General features: G+C 36.8%; 2 protein-coding genes across 2 annotated transcripts in view; both read left to right on the top strand.

The window, feature by feature from the left end:
* Positions 1-3871, top strand: part of LOC145737907 (protein lev-9-like) — a 4078-nt gene extending 207 nt beyond the window's left edge. Inside the window, exons 2-4 of the mRNA XM_081992745.1 lie at positions 1926-2105; positions 2159-2350; positions 3570-3871. Coding sequence (XP_081848871.1) covers positions 1926-2105; positions 2159-2350; positions 3570-3871 — 674 coding nt within the window. The remainder of the gene's footprint in view (positions 1-1925; positions 2106-2158; positions 2351-3569) is intronic.
* LOC145737708 (sushi, von Willebrand factor type A, EGF and pentraxin domain-containing protein 1-like) overlaps positions 3557-18684 on the top strand; it is a 28275-nt gene continuing 13147 nt past the window's right edge. Inside the window, exons 1-12 of the mRNA XM_081992518.1 lie at positions 3557-3746; positions 4427-4609; positions 5257-5436; positions 7787-7988; positions 8040-8209; positions 8263-8467; positions 10955-11209; positions 11258-11427; positions 11478-11621; positions 16132-16356; positions 16410-16556; positions 16606-16759. Coding sequence (XP_081848644.1) covers positions 4591-4609; positions 5257-5436; positions 7787-7988; positions 8040-8209; positions 8263-8467; positions 10955-11209; positions 11258-11427; positions 11478-11621; positions 16132-16356; positions 16410-16556; positions 16606-16759 — 1871 coding nt within the window. The 5' untranslated portion in view covers positions 3557-3746; positions 4427-4590. The remainder of the gene's footprint in view (positions 3747-4426; positions 4610-5256; positions 5437-7786; positions 7989-8039; positions 8210-8262; positions 8468-10954; positions 11210-11257; positions 11428-11477; positions 11622-16131; positions 16357-16409; positions 16557-16605; positions 16760-18684) is intronic.

The raw sequence follows: 18684 nt of genomic DNA, 5'->3' as shown, positions 1-18684 counted from the left end.
TTATGACCTGTCAAACTAGAGAGTGCTTTGCTGGTTTTAGCTTAGAGTGTCACTTTGACGTTTTTTCCTCTGGCGCTGTCACTACACAATTTTCCGGTCAAATTGTACAGAGTGGTCAAATAAAGCATTGTTTTAGCTAGATTTTGGTAAAAAAATCCACCCTGTAGCTCGCACACAACCAAAGTTATGACCTGTCAAACTAGAGAGTGCTTTGCTGGTTTTAGCTTATAGTGTCCCTTTGACGTTTTTTCCTCTGGCGCTGTCACTACACAATTTTCCGGGCAAATTGTATAGGGTGGTCAAATAAAGCATTGTTTTAGCTACATTTTGGTAAAAAAATCCACCCTGTAGCTCACACACAACCAAACTTATGACCTGTCAAACTAGAGAGTACTTTGTTGGTTTTAGCTTAGAGTGTCCCTTTGACGTTTTTTCTTCTGGCGCTGTCACTACAAATTTTTCCGGGCAAGTTGTACAGGGTGGTCAAATAAAGCGTTGTTTTAGTTACATTTTGGTAAAAAAATCTACCCTGTAGCTCACACACAACCAAACTTATGACCTGTCAAACTAGAGAGTACTTTGTTGGTTTTAGCTTATAGTGTCACTTTGACGTTTTTTCCTCTGGCGCTGTCACTACACAATTTTCCGGGCAAATTGTATAGGGTGGTCAAATAAAGCATTGTTTTAGCTACATTTTGGTAAAAAAATCCACCCTGTAGCTCACACACAACCAAACTTATGACCTGTCAAACTAGAGAGTACTTTGTTGGTTTTAGCTTATAGTGTCACTTTGACGTTTTTTCCTCTGGCGCTGTCACTACACAATTTTCCGGGCAAATTGTATAGGGTGGTCAAATAAAGCATTGTTTTAGCTACATTTTGGTAAAAAAATCCACCCTGTAGCTCACACACAACCAAACTTATGACCTGTCAAACTAGAGAGTGCTTTGCTGGTTTTAGCTTATAGTGTCACTTTGACGTTTTTTTCCTCTGGCGCTGTCACTACACAATTTTCCGGGCAAATTGTACAGAGTGGTCAAATAAAGCATGGTTTTAGCTACATTTTGGTAAAAAAATCCACCCTGTAGCTCACACACAACGAAACTTATGACCTGTCAAACTAGAGAGTACTTTGTTGGTTTTAGCTTATAGTGTCACTTTGACGTTTTTTCTTCTGGCGCTGTCACTACACAATTTTCCGGGCAAGTTGTACAGGGTGGTCAAATAAAGCGTTGTTTTAGTTACATTTTGGTAAAAAAATCTACCCTGTAGCTCACACACAACCAAACTTATGACCTGTCAAACTAGAGAGTACTTTGTTGGTTTTAGCTTATAGTGTCACTTTGACGTTTTTTCCTCTGGCGCTGTCACTACACAATTTTCCGGGCAAATTGTATAGGGTGGTCAAATAAAGCATTGTTTTAGCTACATTTTGGTAAAAAAATCCACCCTGTAGCTCACACACAATCAAACTTATGGCCTGTCAAACTAGAGAGTACTTTGTTGGTTTTAGCTTAGAGTGTCACTTTGACGTTTTTTCCTCTGGCGCTGTCACTACAAATTTTTCCGGGCAAGTTGTACAGGGTGGTCAAATAAAGCATTGTTTTAGCTACATTTTGGTAAAAAAATCCACCCTGTAGCTCACACACAACCAAACTTATGACCTGTCAAACTAGAGAGTGCTTTGCTGGTTTTAGCTTATAGTGTCACTTTGACGTTTTTTCCTCTGGCGCTGTCACTACACAATTTTCCGGGCAAATTGTACAGAGTGGTCAAATAAAGCATTGTTTTAGCTACATTTTGGTAAAAAAATCCACCCTGTAGCTTACACACAATCAGAGTTATAACCTGTCAAACTAGTGCTGTTACGTTTGTCACTTTGACGTTTTTCCTTCTGGAGCTGTCAATATAAATTTTCTTTTTAGATAGGGAATGTCCCGAACCTGAGACAATCCAATCAGGAAGCGTAACAGCGAGTGGTCGGTTGTTTGGGGCCCGTGCATCCTACTCTTGCGAGCACGGCTTTCATGTGGTGGGCTTACAGAGTCGGACTTGTCAAGCCGACGGCCAATGGGCCGGACAGGCCCCTGCTTGCAAACAAAACAGTGAGTTGTTTTACTACCAAAAAATCCAGTTTAACAAACGTCATTTCTTCCAGTTTACTGCCTGTCGCCCCCAACTATCGATCATGCAAGACATAATGCTCTGCCGGAACAAGCCACCTTTGATCTGGACTCCACCTTACAATACTACTGTCACACTGGTTACGTCACCAATGGATTCCCCAGGGCTAAATGTTTAGCTATTGATGGACAGGCGTCTTGGTATGGACCGGACATATCTTGCGAACGTACGTTTAACATAACTTCAGTAGTTCACGACACGTGACTGCATTAATTGTACTCAAATTGGGTGTCACGTGACAATTGCCCCCTTGATTGACATTGTTTTTATCCAAGTAATATCCATATATATAGTAGTATTTTATTTTATCCACCTTGTATAGTAGAGCTCGAATCAGCTAAGAAAAGGCCACAGGCGTCATCAAACGATGATGTCACGATCTCTGTACGTCTCGCTTTAAATATTGCTGCTCTCGTTACTTTCCAAGTTGTTGCAGCCAGTCAGTGGCGTGCTATTATTTTATCAGTAAAATGAAACATTTTCGTCGTTTTTAATAAAGAAAATAAAAGACAACAAGTTTTTTAAAGGAATGGAAACTCCTTCTGCTTCTTTCTTCATAAATTGTAAGACGTTACTGACGATTTCACGGCCTTGGCTGTATATGATAACACCTTTCTTTCCAACCTTTTTGAAAGACATTTTGACAAAATAACGTTTTTTATTCATAACACTATGTGAACTTCAACTGCGACCATCAACAATACAACCAAAACACCAGACTAAAACGGAACCTAACCTAACCCCCTAAGTCTCCCTGTCCGCCACTACATTTTTTTAAACTTGGCAACACCGTTTAGAGTGCCTGCTAGTAAAAGCATATAAAAAGGTCCAAATGTCCCTGGCCGCTGCCGCATCTGTTTTAATTGTGTCCAAGTAAAAACCGTACTACGTTGCCAAGTGGCTTTTTGACCGCTTAACAATATATTTTCGGGAATATTTTAATAGGACGCCTCTGATTATATCTAATGCGACGGCAACTGTAGAAGGAGAAAGAAATAGTTTTAAAAACTGCGTCATTGATGATGCGGTGGCCTTTTCTCATCTGATTCGAGCTCTACAGTGGCGGTACATTGAATTACCTGTATGACTCATTTGACGTTAAATTGCGGTGTAAAACCCGCTTTATTAGACATCAACATTTCATGGATAGGCTTGGCGTTTCAAGATGTACTCCCTCTGGTGATCAGTTTTGAAAACAGTTTCGGGCATTCCAGCTGTCATTTCTCCCTTTGTTTTTCATATTGATTTTGACAGTGACAGTGTCGTATTATTTATAATGTTAGGTTAGAAACGTGTTGTTTTTTAGTTCAAATCTTAACTTGAAACGCCAATAGATCCAACAAGTTCGTGTATTATACAGATTTGACGTAAAGTCGTGTTTTTAGCGCGATCGTGTGGTGCTCCTACGGAACTTTCGCACGGATGGCACGCAGGCGAGTGCTACACTTTTGGCTGTCGGATTACGTATCATTGCGCTGAAGGCTACGAACTGGTGGGTCGTGGCGACAAGTTCTGTCAAAGTGACGGGACGTGGACACCGAAAGAGTTGCCAACTTGTGTTCGTAAGCAGATTTCATATATTTCATTCGTTTTCGTCAAGTCAACTGTCCTTAAACTCAATGTTGGAGAACACACACCACAACACACCTTCGTCATCCTTAAGCTGAATTCATTCAAGCCGAATTAAAAATAAACAATATACTTGTAGCACTTTCATTCATAGTTTGACAAATAAGCGCAAGCAGCAAGAAATTAATCATTTTCATTTCTTACCTTGCTTCGTGCATCGTCGGCTGCCTATTTCACCCATTCGTGGGTTTTCAAATTATCACTTGTCAAGTATCCGATCTTTTCTGGTTTTCACTTGGCTTACTTGCAGCTACTATAATAGAATAGTTATCGACAAAATCCATTTTCAGTAAAAATCAACAAACATTCAATAAATAGAATGGAAATAAAAAATTCTAACCTAAAATTTACATTGTAAACAAACAAATAAACTGTCAAATAATCTGTAGTCTGTCAGTTTGCTAACGTCAAAGCGTCGAACTATGAATTGAAACATTTGCGGAGCGGCTACTTCTTACTACCACGGCTTGCTGCGTGCCGCTTACTTCTTGCGGAATTCATGAATCCAGCTTTATTATTCATATTTGTCATCATTTAGATCCTTTTAAGTCCTCTGACCCTTTAGCCGCCCTAAAGATTGTGTGTGTTTCATTAACCGGTCGATGCTGCGTAGTTGTGACGGCTGTACAGTGTCCACCACCGGAAAATCCCCGTCACGGCAAGGCGATTTACACTTCGTGCTCGTACAACTCGGTGGTACGCTACGAGTGCAAGTACGGGTACACTTTGGTCGGGGAGAGTACCAGACGATGCGGTGCCGATCGGAAATGGAGCGGCATGCAACCCAGTTGCAAAGGTTTGTAAAACTTATTATTCACTACATGCCAGAGGCCTCTACGACTATTTTGAAAGTCCTATAAACCTCTGAATGTTACTGAGAAGCTTCTGAAACATACCAGAGCCTTCTACAAGTGTCTTAAACCTTCCCATAAGTTTTTTTAAACTGCCAGAGGCTTCTACGACCATTTTGAAAGTCCTATATACTTCTGAATGTTACTGAGAACTTTCTGAATAGTTCCAAAGGGTTCTATAGCTCTCTTTAATTTTCCCAAAAATGTTTTAAACTGCCAGAGGCCCCTACGACTATTTTGAAAGTTCCATAGACATCTAAATGTTACTGAGAAGCTTAAAAGTGCCCTAAGGTTGCACAAGTGTTTTAAAACCTTTCTAGAATCGTTTTGTGTTGTTAGAGGCCTCTAGGATCATTTTGAAAGTTCCATAAACCTCTAAATGTTACTGAGACACTAAAAATTGCCTGAGATGAGTCCTCTACAAGTGTTCGAAACCTTGTAAGAATTGACCAACCAATCAAAGTTAATCACTATCACAGTTAATCACCGACATACGTTTTTACCTCATCTCAAGTTACTTTGATTGTTGCTATAGTCGTTTATTATTATTATTATTAAGTTAGATAAAAATAATATTTTTTTTTTGGAACAGAAATCAATTGCGGACACCCAGGTCGTTTATGGAACGGCTGGTTGGAGAATATCGAGGGTGGTACCGGATTAGGTGCGTCCATAATATTCAGATGTCACGAGGGGATGCTTTTGGAGGGCAACTCTTCCACCGTGTGTCAGATTGACGGAAAATGGCGGTACCCGCTACCAAAATGCTTAGGTTGGTTCACAATCTGAATCTATACTCATATACAGGTGCGGTAAATACAAAAGCCAGCATAGGAAAACCGTGTAACGGACAGAGAAACGTAGGTAATTGCATGCGAGGGAGGAAGACAGAAAACGAAAAAAATATCAAGTAGGTCATATTTTTAGCGCGCTGTTGCCAAACGCCGTAAGTAAGTTTGTCGAGGGCAATGAATAAAAAAATATAGCAGGAAGGAGCAATAGCAAACAAAGGGGGTGACAGAAACAAGGGGGAGAGGGGGAGTAATATGGCGGCCGTCAACTTTCGGTTGGCACTATAAAACACTATTATTATTGTCCACTGTACAACTTAATTTAAATTTGCAAAACTCAACTGTTAAAGAACCACAAACAAACAAAACAAATTAACACTAAATACAAACAACAAATTTTTGCGGGTTTGAAACTCCAAACTGACAATGACTTTGCGTCAATTCAACTGCGCAGTAGGCGAATGCGCAATCAACTTCCGTCCCCCTCGCTTAATGCACAAACGGGTTATAATTTGTATTATTGTTACCTCCTGATACTTGTTCTTTTTCCTCATTGGTCGAGGGTATTGAATACTTACGGCGTTTGGCAACAGCGCGCTAAAAATATGGCCTACTTGATATTTTTTTCGTTTTCTGTCTTTGTCCCGCGCATGCAATTATCTACGTTTCTCTGTCCGTTACACGGTTTTCCTATGGTCGCTTTTGGATTTACCACACCTGTATAACATAATAGAGGAAAATTACCGTGGTTCCATGGGTGGTCCAAGCTTGTTAAAGGACCCTGAAGAACATTAAAAAAAAAAACTAAGTGCGCCGCTGTCAAACGAACCACGCCCAAGTTAAAGTTTACATAAATAAAAATGTACGAATTAACCTACAAATGGGTCTTCAAAAATAATCACGTGACCTACAGAACAACATTAAATATAGTCAATGTGACCTGCGCAGCAATTCCAATTAATCGTAAAAAGGATCACGTGATTGCACGCCTGTCATTTTTGAACTTTAAGAAGAAAAAACAATTATAGATTTTGATACTTGAATTGTCAGGAGTATTCAAGAATTTAATAATATACTGCGTGTTCTATTTAAAATAAGCTTGACAATTTCTAGACATTTAAAACCTTTCTATCTTTTATTTAGACATTTAGAAGTCTTTTGTCTCGTATTTGACAATCTCCAGATATCTGGAAGCATTCTGGCTCTTATCTGACAATTTCTAGACATCTCAACGTAAAATGTCAATTTGCCTATTTAAAGGCAGTAAAAATGCTTCTGGTAGTTGTTTTGATTGTCAAAAATTGTCAGGAAGGTTTCAGGTAGCACTTTTGATTATTCAAACACATCAAACGTCACTTTGACACTTTAAAGGCAGTAAATATGCTTCAAGTCACTGTTTTGACTGCTTCACTAGATTGTATCAGCAAAATGCATTCCCGGTCACTTTAACAGCCCGTAACTCGGTTATTTTGACAGTTACAGCAAAATGTCACATGACAGAATTTGTAGCCCAGGAGAGTTCTCTATAAACTGTCAAATGACAGGTAAGCAAAAGTGTCAAACAACCGAGTTATTTACGATCAAAGTGAGTAACTGACTTTGACGAGTTGGTTCAGTTCAAGCTCGTGTAACTCCGTTTCGGTGACGGTGATTTACAGCGAAAAGTGTGGTTAGGTGTTTTAAAGAGATTTCCAACGCTTTTTTTAACGCACTCTGAGAAACAACAGAGTTACGAGCTGTCAAAGTGACACAACATTGCATTGTGAATTTTTTTGCCTGAGTATTCGTTCATCCCGGTCTCAGTACGCTGAAACTGGTGTGTAAACCTAGTCAGTCCAGTGCAGAAGAACATTCTGAACATTTTTGGTCTCTTTCGAAATTTCCGTAACTCTAACCGTTTCCGAGATAATTGACTGTTTACGAAAAGCATCTGAGAAAAGTTAGACCGCATTCGTTTTCTCGCTCCAGGGAGCGAGCAGAGCGTTTTCGACGTCACGATGACGTAATTTGGCTTAACCATAATTTGACTAACTGTCAAGTTACGTCATTGTGACGTCAAAAACGCTCTGCTCGCTTCCTGGAGCGTGAAAACGAATGCGGCCTTAGTGTTAGTGGTTTTAACCTCGAATAACTCGGGTTATTTGACAAGATACGTCAAAATTTCATTGAATCTGATTGGTTGACGAGTTTCCAAATTTGAGTCGTGCGTTTTTCTAACTAAAAATGTATGCAAGTTGGTGAGTATTTTTCTGAAAAACTAATCACCAAAGAAAGTAAATCTAAAACAAAAACCTCAATTTTAAATATTCTGGTGATTACTACTTTTTGAAGCACCGTGTGTGGTACCTCACGTGAGCAAAGGAAGAGTGATTTTACTATCGGCGAATGATACGGCGCCCACATCTACCGTGGTGACCCACGGCGAAGTGTTGGCAGTGGATTGCGACCCAAAATACGAATTTATCTCGGCCAACGTGGACGTCACTTGTAACAATGGCACTTGGACGCAGATGCCCAAATGCGAACCCGCCATGTAAGTGAAGCGGTGTTGATTTCAGGGTCGGATTGGATAATTTGTTTCCAGGTGCCAGAACCTTCCCAAATCACCTAAATACGGAATGGTGTCCGCACCGGACATGAAACACGGTATGAGAGCCAAATTTAGGTGCAAGGATGGTTACGCTCTCAAAGGTCACGAGTATATTGAGTGCTCTTTTGGTGAATGGAACGGCACGATACCACGTTGCGATGAAGGTTTTTGATTTTTGACAATTTTCTGGTAACTTTACTGAATAATTTGCATGTAGTGTTTTGCCCTTATCCTGGACTAGTGCTAAACGGTAAAATCTTACTGGTGGGCAATATGGGATTGTACGATTATCGTCCTTATGTGAAAAAAGTGGCTAACAACAAACAAATTATGTATGATTGCGACAAGGGTTACGTACTGTCTTCTGGTCCTCCAGGGGCTACGTGTGTAGGGGGTCACTGGAGCCCCCAAGAACTCCCCAAGTAAGTGACCGAGACTTGAAAGTTCAATAATAATAAAAAAAAATTAGCTTTAAATATGGAAAAAACAAGTGTGATTATTTTTTCAACAAAACAAGGTACATTTGAGAATGCAATTATGTTTTGGGGTAGAAATACTTCAATACAGAATGTATTTGTAATTCAAAAAAGGGCAATTAGATTAATGTTCAAAATGAAACACAAAGATTCATGTAGATCCTTCTTTAAAAAGAAAATGAAATAATGACAGTTTATGCAATTTATATATACAGGGTGGTCCAGTTTTAAATGTCAATAATTCGCCAATCCATAGCCAATTAAAAAATAAGTTGACATTCATTATGTCATTTTCCTGAAGGAAAATACAGTACTTCAAATTTCTGTTTAAAAAATCGGTTTTTTTTTTTGTCATAACTGTCAGACCGTTGGAACAATATTGATCAAATTTGGAACAAGCACTTTATTACACGTTATTACGGTCAAAGAACCAAAACTAACCTAACCCAACTTAAAAATTGTCTTGGAAACGGAAAATTCACTTAAGAAGTTTAAAAAATATTATTGTAGCCAGTTTTCATAGTTTCCAGACAAACTAAAAGACTTTAGTTTTGAAAATTGAATTAGAAAAAATAAGAATTTCAGAAGCTTAAAAATTGTGTTTGTAACCAGTTTTCATGCAAATCGAGAGACTTTGATACTAAAAATTGACTTGTAGACATAAAAAGTACTTTTTCAAGAATTTCTTATTACTACAAATTCATACATTTAAACCTTAAAAATTGACTTCAACCCCAAACGGTGACTGAACTAATGAAAAGTGACATCAGAAGCTTAAAATTTGCATTTGAAGTAAGTTTTCATAATTTGAAGACAAATTTCAATATTTTAGTCTTGAAAATAGTCTTAGATGCAGGACATTGACATTAGATTCATGAAAATTGTCTTGAAAACTAACATTTCGTGCCTTTTTCTTTGCTTTTCATTTTCTTCGAATTCTGGACTATTTTTAGTGCTTCAAAACTGCTTTCAGCTTGGAAAATCGAGTTTCAAGACTATCTTCACCAAGTTATTGACATAGCAAACTTAAAAAACAATTTTTACATTCTTCGTAGACTTAAAATAGCATTCCAAGCTTTGTCACTATTAAATCGACTTCTAGACACCTCAGTGCTAAAAATTCGGGTATTTCTTAATAAACTAGACTGTTTTTAGTGTTTTAAGGCTGTTTTCAGTGCCTCAAATCGAGTTTCAAGACTCTCTTTACAAAGTTTTTGACTTATCAGGCTTAAAAGCCAGTTTGTCCACTGACCATAATCTTGAAAATGTTATTTCAAGCTTCTTCACTCATAGGTGCAATAAATTGTAGCATCTCTAAGAAATTCAGACTGTTTTTAGTGCTTTTTAAGACTGAAAAATCGAGTTTAAGACTATTTCCAAAAGTCAAGTTTCTTCAGTAATAAAAGTAAAAAATTTTGGTACCAAATGCTACAATAATAGTCTTGAGAACTAATTTTTAGAAATAAAATAGTCCGAAAATTTAATTTACTTCTAGACTAGTTGTCCAGTCCAGAAAATTCAGTTGTACACCAATTAAAGTCTTGAAAATATACTTTTGGACTCTCTTTAGTCCTAGTAAAGTCAGTTCTAGCATTAAAAGTCAACTTTTATATTATTTTTAGTAGTAAAAAATGAGTTTCATGCACAATACCATCTTTGTCTTGATTTCCGGACTTTTTTTAGTGCTTGAATGCCAGTTTCAGAGACTCAACCAGGATGGCAGTCTGAGAAAGCGAATCATAAGACCATTCCTAGTAGTAAAAAAGTTTTTAGACTATTCAGTACAAATTTGGACTTTCACAAGTCTTGCATGTTCAGTTTTAAACTATAAAACGATTTTTTAAATTGAAATTTGGAGGATTGTATCTTTCTTAGGAAACGTTTTTCATAACAATGACATAATGCAAGTCAACTTATTTTTTGATATATAAACAATCTTTATTTTCGATAGAAAAAAGGCTATCGACCACTTGGTCTTTCTGCCTATGTTTACAGTGGGATTTTTTTATGGTTTTAGTATACATGTTAACTTATTTCTAATTATTTACAATTTATTTACAAAAAAAAAAAAAAATCTTAGTTAAAGTGTTCTAGTAGGGTGGCAGTGGGAAAGAGGTAACGGGATTGTCTGGTTTGTCTTGTTATGCACAGTGGGTTTATTATTGTCCAGTTGTTTGGATTATTCTTCCATTTGTTCTGTAGTTGTATAAGTCTGTCTGTTATTTTGGTCATGTTTGTACGTTCGTAGAGCAGTTGTTTGGATGGGTTGTGTAGTGGGTTTTCTGGGTTATTTTTTGATTAGCTATCAAATGGTGAATTATTGACACTTAAAACTGGACCACCCTGTATTTGTACATTGATAATGTACATTGTACTGTACTAAGACTGGTATTATTATTATTATTATTATTATTAATCAAAAAAAACAAACAGATGCTCGGCAGCTGAACATCCCAAGTTTCGTTTCAACCTGAGACGACGACGTTCTGTAACCAGTTTTGTTGGGAACTTATCGAATGGTTACAACGCTGAATGGGACAAACCGTTGAGCAGGAAGCCCAGACAAATTAAACAACGCATTCTGAAGATGTTTCAACGGTTTAAGCGAGGACTTAAGGGTGGCGGAGGCAGTAGAGCCGTGGGCACTTCCATTCACAGAGGAGGAGGATCGTCTGCTGGCAATGTCCGGTAAATAGCACATAATTGTACTCGGGGGACACTTTAACAGTAGACTAGGAGAGGTAACAAAGGGCGTAACGATGAGGACGACATGGATCTGCCAGATCCGGACAACGACATCACCTCCCTGAAAAAAGGAAAGATGCACAATCAGAACAAGACGAAAGGGGGCCCTTGCGAGCCTTTACAAAACGAGATTTACGTTAATATCGAGTTTGTTAAGCACGGTATTATTTTTTAACGGTTGAACTTTGTGGTGTTAATTTTTCTTTTGTAGGGAAAGATCAAGATGAAACCTTCGGTTCGGGCACCGTGGTGCGTATGGCTTGCGGGAAAGGTTACGAATTGAATATGGCCGAAAATAAGACGGTTAAATGCGTAAAAGGCAGATGGAAGCCCGAAAAACCTACATGTAACCTTAGTAAGTATATGATTATGTACCCCAGTAAGCAAAAGTTCCTTAAGGAGGTCCCTAAGGGCAAAAGCATTTTAATACAATCTTGTAGAGGATTTCATAGTTTCCGAAGGTCGGAATTTCCAGAAATGCCAGTTTAAAAAACATTTAAAAATGGCTGTATGGAAGTGTCATTAGTAGATTTCGGATTAAAAAGCACTAAAATCGTGAAAAAAACACCAAACTCTTTCAGAGAAGCAAAATTTCCAAGTTCTAGAAATTTTTTGGACACTTTAAAGAGCATTAAAGGTTCTCGAATACTTTGGAGGCATTTGGAAACTCTTAGACGGTTCTAGAATTTTTTGGAAGCTTCAGAATTGATTAATTGCAATTCAGAAAGTATGTCAAGTGTCATTCAGTTTAATTTTTAACCTAAATTGTGTTATTTTTTTCATAATATTCATTGTATTATAAAAGTATAATTTATTAAAGTGCCTTGGAGTTGGTAATTTTATTCACAGATAATGTATTTTGTGGAATTGCTTTTGAAGGTTCTGAACTTCATTTGATGGTTTCTGAATTTAAATTGATTTTTTCCGAATTACACTTAATGGTTTCTGAATTGCAGTTCCTGAATTACCTTTTCTGAATCCCACTTGGCCTTTTCTGAATTACATTTGGAAATGGTGATATCTTTTAGACTAGTTGAAGAGCATTTGGCAAGCCTTAGAGTGTTTTAAAGGTTTTTGGAAGCTTCTAGACCGTTTTGAAAGGCTTTCGACTGCTTTAGAGGCTTTTTGGAGTTTCTGTACTGTTTAGATTACTTTAGGAGCATTTGGAAGGTGTTTCGGCAGTTTAAAGAGCATTGAATGTTCTGGACTGTTTTTAAGACATTTGAAACCTTGTAGACAATTCTAGAAACATTTGGAAGCTTTTAAATTGCTATAAAAGCATTCGAAAACTGTTTTGAAAGCTTCTAGACTGTTCTAAAAGCTTTTGAAAAGCTTCCGGCACCTTTAGAAGCATTTTGGAGTTTCTGTAGTGATTTGAAATCTTTTTAGACTACTTTAGGGACATTTGGAAAGTTTCTAGAGAGTTTAAAGAGCATTTGAAAAGTTATGGACGGTTCTAATAACTTATGGAAGCTTTTAAACTCTCTTGAAATTTTTTGAGATCTTCTAGATTAGCTGAAGATTGATTAGCTGATATTTGGAAGCCTTTAGACTGTTCTAAAAGCTTTTTGGAAATTTTTAGACTATTTAAACCTACATGTAACCTTAGTAAGTATATGATTGTCTCCTAGATTTAGCAAAATTACGTCTAGTAACCTTAAGGAGGTCCCTAAAGGCAAAAACATTTTAATACAATCTTGTAGAGGATTTGATGGTTTTCCAGGGTCCAAAGTTTAAATTCCAGTTTAAAAAATGGCTGCGGAGAAGGGTCATTAGTAGAGTCCGGATTAAAAAGCACTAAAATCGTGAAAAAACATAAAAAAACTCTTTCAGAGAAGCAAATTTTTTACTTTTTTTAAGCTCGAGTTTTAGAAAAATTTTTTTAACTACTCGAGGAGCATTTAGACTCATTTGGAAACTCTTAGACGGTTCTAGAATTTTTTTGGAAGCTTCTGCACCATTTCTAACTGTAATTCAGAAAGAGTCTTTTTTAACCTAAATTGTGTTATTTTTTTCATAACATTCATTGTATTAATTTTATCAACAGATAATGTATTTTATGGAATGGCCTTTGAATGTTCTGAACTTCATTTGATGGTTCCTGAATTACATTTGTAAATGGTATAGACTGTTTTGACATCTTTTGGAAGCTTCTAGACTAGTTAAGCGCTTTTCGAAGGCCTCAGGCTGTTTTAAAAGCTATTTGGACACTTTTAGACTGTTTTGAAAGGCTTCCGACTGCTTTAGAGGCTTTTTAAACTACTTTAGGATCATTTGGAAGTTTAAAGAGCATTAAAGATTCCAGGGACTGCTTTTAAAACATTTGAAACCTTGTGGACCAGTTCTAGAGACTTTTGGAAGTTTTTAAACTCCTCTAGAAGCATGCGGAAACTTTTAGACTGTCTTGAAGAATGTTTTGAGAGCTTCTAGACTGGTCTACAATTTTTTGGAAGGGTTTCGACTGCTTTGGAAGCATTTTGGAGTTTCTGTAATTTTGAAAACCGTTTTAGACTACTTTAGGAGCATTTGGAAAGTTTCTAGAGAGTTTAAACAGCATTTAAGGATTTATACTGCTTTTAAAGCACTTGAAAACTTATTGAAGCTTTTTTAAAGTTTCTTGAAATTTTCAATTTTTTACTTTGACACCACTTTTCTCCCTGACTGTACTTAATTTTTTAGTGTTTTTTATGTCATTAGATAGGAAATTTAATGAGGATTCCAGAAATGTGCTTAAAACAGCCATTTTCATCCTCCAAGTGGGTTTTTTAGGTGATTTTGTCACTGACTGTCTTTTCGAACTGTGTTTCTGACAGTTCAAACTTTTCTCCCTGACTGTACTCAATTTTTTAATGTTTTTTATGTCATTAGATAGAAAATTTAATGAGGATTCCAAAAATGTACTTAAAACAGCCATTTTCTCCCTCCAAGTGGGTTTTTTAGGTGATTTTGTCACTGACTGTCTTTTCAAACTGTGTTTCTGGCAGTTCAAACTTTGACACCACTTTTCTCCCTGACTGTACTCAATTTTTTTGTGTTTTTTACGTCATTAGATAGGAAATTTAATGAGGATTCCAGAAATGTGCTTAAAACAGTCATTTTCCTACTCCAAGTAGGTTTTTTTTAGGCGATTTTGTCCCTGACTGTCCTTCCAAATTGTCTTTCTGGCAGTTCAAACTTTTCTCCTTGACTTTAACTGATTTTGTAGTGTTTTTTATGTCATTAGATAGGAAATTTAATGAGGATTCCAGAAATGTGCTTAAAACAGCCATTTTCTTCCTCCAAGTGGGTTTTATGGGTGATTTTGTCACTGACTGTCTTTTCAAACTGTGTTTCTGGCAGTTCAAACTTTGACACCACTTTTCTCCCTGACTGTACTCAATTTTTTTTGTGTTTTTTACGTCATTAGATAGGAAATTTAATGAGGATTCCAGAAATGTGCTTAAAACAGTCATTTTCCTACTCCAAGTAGGTTTTTTAGGCGATTTTGTCCCTGACTGTCCTTCCAAATTGTCTTTCTGGCAGTTCAAACTTTTCTCCTTGACTTTAACTGATTTTGTAGTGTTTTTCATGTCATTAGATAGGAAATTTAATGAGGATTCCAGAAATGTGCTTAAAACAGCCATTTTCTTCCTCCAAGTGGGTTTTATGGGTGATTTTGTCACTGACTGTCTTTTCAAACTGTGTTTCTGGCAGTTCAAACTTTGACACCACTTTTCTCCCTGACTGTACTTAATTTTTAAGTGTTTTTTATGTCAATAGATAGGAAATTTAATGAGAATTCCAAAAATGTTCTTAAAACAGTCATTTTCTTCCTCCAAGTGGGTTTTATGGGTGATTTTGTCACTGACTGTCTTTTCAAACTGTGTTTCTTAGGACTGCTTTTAAAACATTTGAAACCTTGTAGACTAGTTCTAGAGACTTTTGGAAGTTTTTAAACACCTCTAGAAGCATTCGGAAACTTTTAGACTGTTTTGAAAGCTTCTAGACTGTTCTAAACGTTTTTGGAAGGGTTTCGACTGCTTTGGAAGCATTTTGGAGTTTTCTGTAATTTTGAAAACCGTTTTAGACTACTTTAGGAGCATTTGGAAAGTTTCTAGAGAGTTTAAACAGCATTTAAGGATTTATACTGCTTTTAAAGCACTTGAAAACTTATTGAAGCTTTTTTAAATTTTCTTGAAAGCTTCTAGACTAGCTTAATATCATTTGGAAGCCTTTAGACTGTTCTAAAAGCTTTTTGGAAACTTTTAGACTGTTTTGGAAGGTTTTCGACTGCTTTGAAGCTTTCGTAGTGTTTTAAGCTACTTGAGGAGCATTTGAAAGGTTTTTGGACAGTTTAAAGAGCATACTGAAGGTTCTGGAATGCTTTAGAGGTATTTGGAAATTCTTGGACGGTTCTAGAATCGTTTTTGTAGTGTTTTGATAGTTATTTACCCAACAAGTGCGGAAAGTGGTACTTTCTCGCACGAGACTGCCGTTGAGAGTTACAGACAAGCAGTTAAAAGGCGGGAGAGACGCTTTCTGCATGTGTTATGTACAACATTTTTTCCATGAGTATCAATTTTCATTAAATTGAAGGAAAGTGTGTAAGTAAAATTACTAAAATGAAAGCCTCTGCAAAGATGATTAAAACTGTATTCTTAATTGACAAATCAAGTAAACAGTTATGGTTTTTTGATTTAAATGTTCTTTTTTTGTAAAATAAAATGACTGGGGAAAAGTTACTTTTCCGCACTCATTTAAAAAATCTCTAACCGATTTCAAGATTTCCTCCTTATCCTGCGGACACACTGTATTATACTTCCCTGGTTCTTTGACGTCATTGTTCAGTTTTTGTCTTAAATCATGCAAAAAATGAAAATTTGTAGTTCCTTGCTACATCCCAGAAACCGCTTTCGGCATCTACAAACTGCACAAACAGCTCAACTACAACGCGAGTCTAGATGACACGCCCTTAAATGGTACCACGCCGATTCAAAACGGTCAGGTGGTGGAGTTTAGTTGCGAAGAAGGCTACGAGGTGCTGGGTTCCAGTAATATGCGATGTTACCATGGCGAATGGGCGGTCACTCTATTTCCGGAATGTTCGCCTGGTAATTGGTTTTTACTTGTTTTGACCAACTCACTCGAGCAACTGGTTGTACAGCTCCGTGTTCCTTACCGAAAATCTACCACGGTCAGTACCTGTCAGGCTACAGGGCCGGTTTGACCATAGCGAACGGTTCATCGGTGACGTTTCAGTGCGACAAAGACCACCTACCAACCGGAGTACAAATCGTAGAGTGTCTACTAGGTACGGAGGTGTTTCTCTTAAGACAACTTGGTTTATGTTGTTTGTTTAGGGGATTTACTGCCACGAGTTCCCGGGTGTCGTAAAGAAGGCGAACCTTATCCGGAAACTCACTACTTGGGCGGTAAAGACATTATAAGGGGTGGGGATATCACCCTAATTGAATACGGACGTTCGAATGGAAAACCTTGTGGACCACCTGCAAAGTAATAATTCATATTTAAGGTCATTTTGGATCTATACAGTCAACATTTTTCCCATCGAGAATGACGTCAATCAGGTGAAAAAACATGTCTTATGTGATTATACGTAGAAATTCATCAATTTTGATCACCCTGTAACTCGGTTATTTGATGAGTTACAGGGTGGTTTTTTTTTTACTGGTTGTAAACATTTTGTCACTCGAAGTTGGTTTTATGGGTGATTTTGTCACTGACTGTCTTTTCAAACTGTGTTTCTGTCAGTTCAAATTTTGACACCACTTTTCTCCCTGATTGTACTCATTTTTTTAATGTTTTTTTATGTCATTAGATAGGAAATTTAATAAGGATTCCAGAAATGTGCTTAAAACAGTCATTTTTTCACTCCAAGTGGGTTTTTAAGGTTATTTTGTCCCTGACTGTCTTTTCAAACTGTGTTTCTGGCAGTTCAAACTTTGATACCACTTTTCTCCCTGACTGTACTCAATTTTTAGTGTTTTTTATGTCATTAGATAGGAAATTTAATGAGGATTCCAGAAATGTGCTTATAACAGTCATTTTCTTACTCCAAGTGGGTTTTATGGGTGATTTTGTCACTGACTGTCTTTTCAAACTGTGTTTCTGTCAGTTCAAATTTTGACACCACTTTTCTCCCTGATTGTACTCATTTTTTTAATGTTTTTTTATGTTATTGGATAGGAAATTTAATGAGGATTCCAAAAATGTGCTTAAAACAGTCATTTTCTCACTCCAAGTGGGTTTTTGAGGTGATTTTGTCACTGACTGTCTTTTCAAACTGTGTTTCTGGCAGTTCAAACTTTGACACCACTTTTCTCCCTGACTGTACTCAATTTTTTAGTGTTTTTTATGTCATTAGATAGGAAATTTAATGAGGATTTCAAAAATGTGTTTAAAACAGTCATTTTCTCACTCCAACTGGGTTTTATAAGCGATTTTGTCACTGACTGTCTTTTCAAACTGTGTTTCTGACAGTTCAAACTTTAACACCACTTTTCTCCCTTACTGTACTCAATTTTTTAGTAGCCCAAGGTGTGCTCTCTTTTGATCATCCTGTACAGTGCCAATCAAATTTGACAGTAGAAACAAAATGGCGTCTAAAGTGACAAAGACAGTAAATTTCTGAAAAGTTGGTCAACTTTGATCACCCTGTAACTCGGTTACTTGATGAGTTACAGGGTGGTTTTTTTTTACTGGTTGATAGCCCAAAAGGTGTGCTCTCTTTTGATCATCCTGTACAGTGCCAACCAAATTTGACAGTAAAAACAAAATGGCGTCTAAAGTGACAATGGCAGTAAATTTCTAGTTGGTCAACTTTGATCACCCTGTAACTCGGTTATTTGATGAGCTACAGGGTGGTTTTTTTTACTGATTCGTAGCCCAAAGTGTTCTCTTTGGTCCACTCTGTAAGCGCCAATCAATGTCCCACAAAAAAGTGCTTAAAACCAAAATGGCGACAAAGATAGTAAATTTCAAGAAATTAATATACACCTATGTCGATATTCAACTGTTTTCGAGAAAATAACGGTTGAAAGTTATTATAATAAAAAAGTTCAATTATAATAAAAAACAGTAATTAAAAAATTAAATTAAAATAATAATTTTTTTATTATTAAATTAAATTCCTAATTTTAGCTAAATTTTCGTGCACTTTTCCAAAAATTGTCTTTTACTTGCTTATTTAACAGTTGACGACCAAAAGTGATTGAAATTGAAAAATAGCTAAGATCGTAAGCTTTCCAAAAATATGCCCATTTAAGTTAATCGTTGGCACCGTTTGGCCGCTAGAGGGCGTCAAAGTCGAGCTTCACAAATCTTCAAAGTGATTTAACCACTTTTGCTTTAACCGAAAATAACTCAATTATTTTTAACAGTTACGACAAAATGTCACTGAAGGTAAATTATAGTCCAGA

The sequence above is a fragment of the Ips typographus genome, linkage group LG14, assembly GCF_016097725.1.
Source record: "Ips typographus isolate SLU linkage group LG14, UJ_Ityp_2.0, whole genome shotgun sequence".
Taxonomy (NCBI): domain Eukaryota; kingdom Metazoa; phylum Arthropoda; class Insecta; order Coleoptera; family Curculionidae; genus Ips; species Ips typographus.
This window is presented reverse-complemented; position numbering and strand designations above follow the sequence as displayed.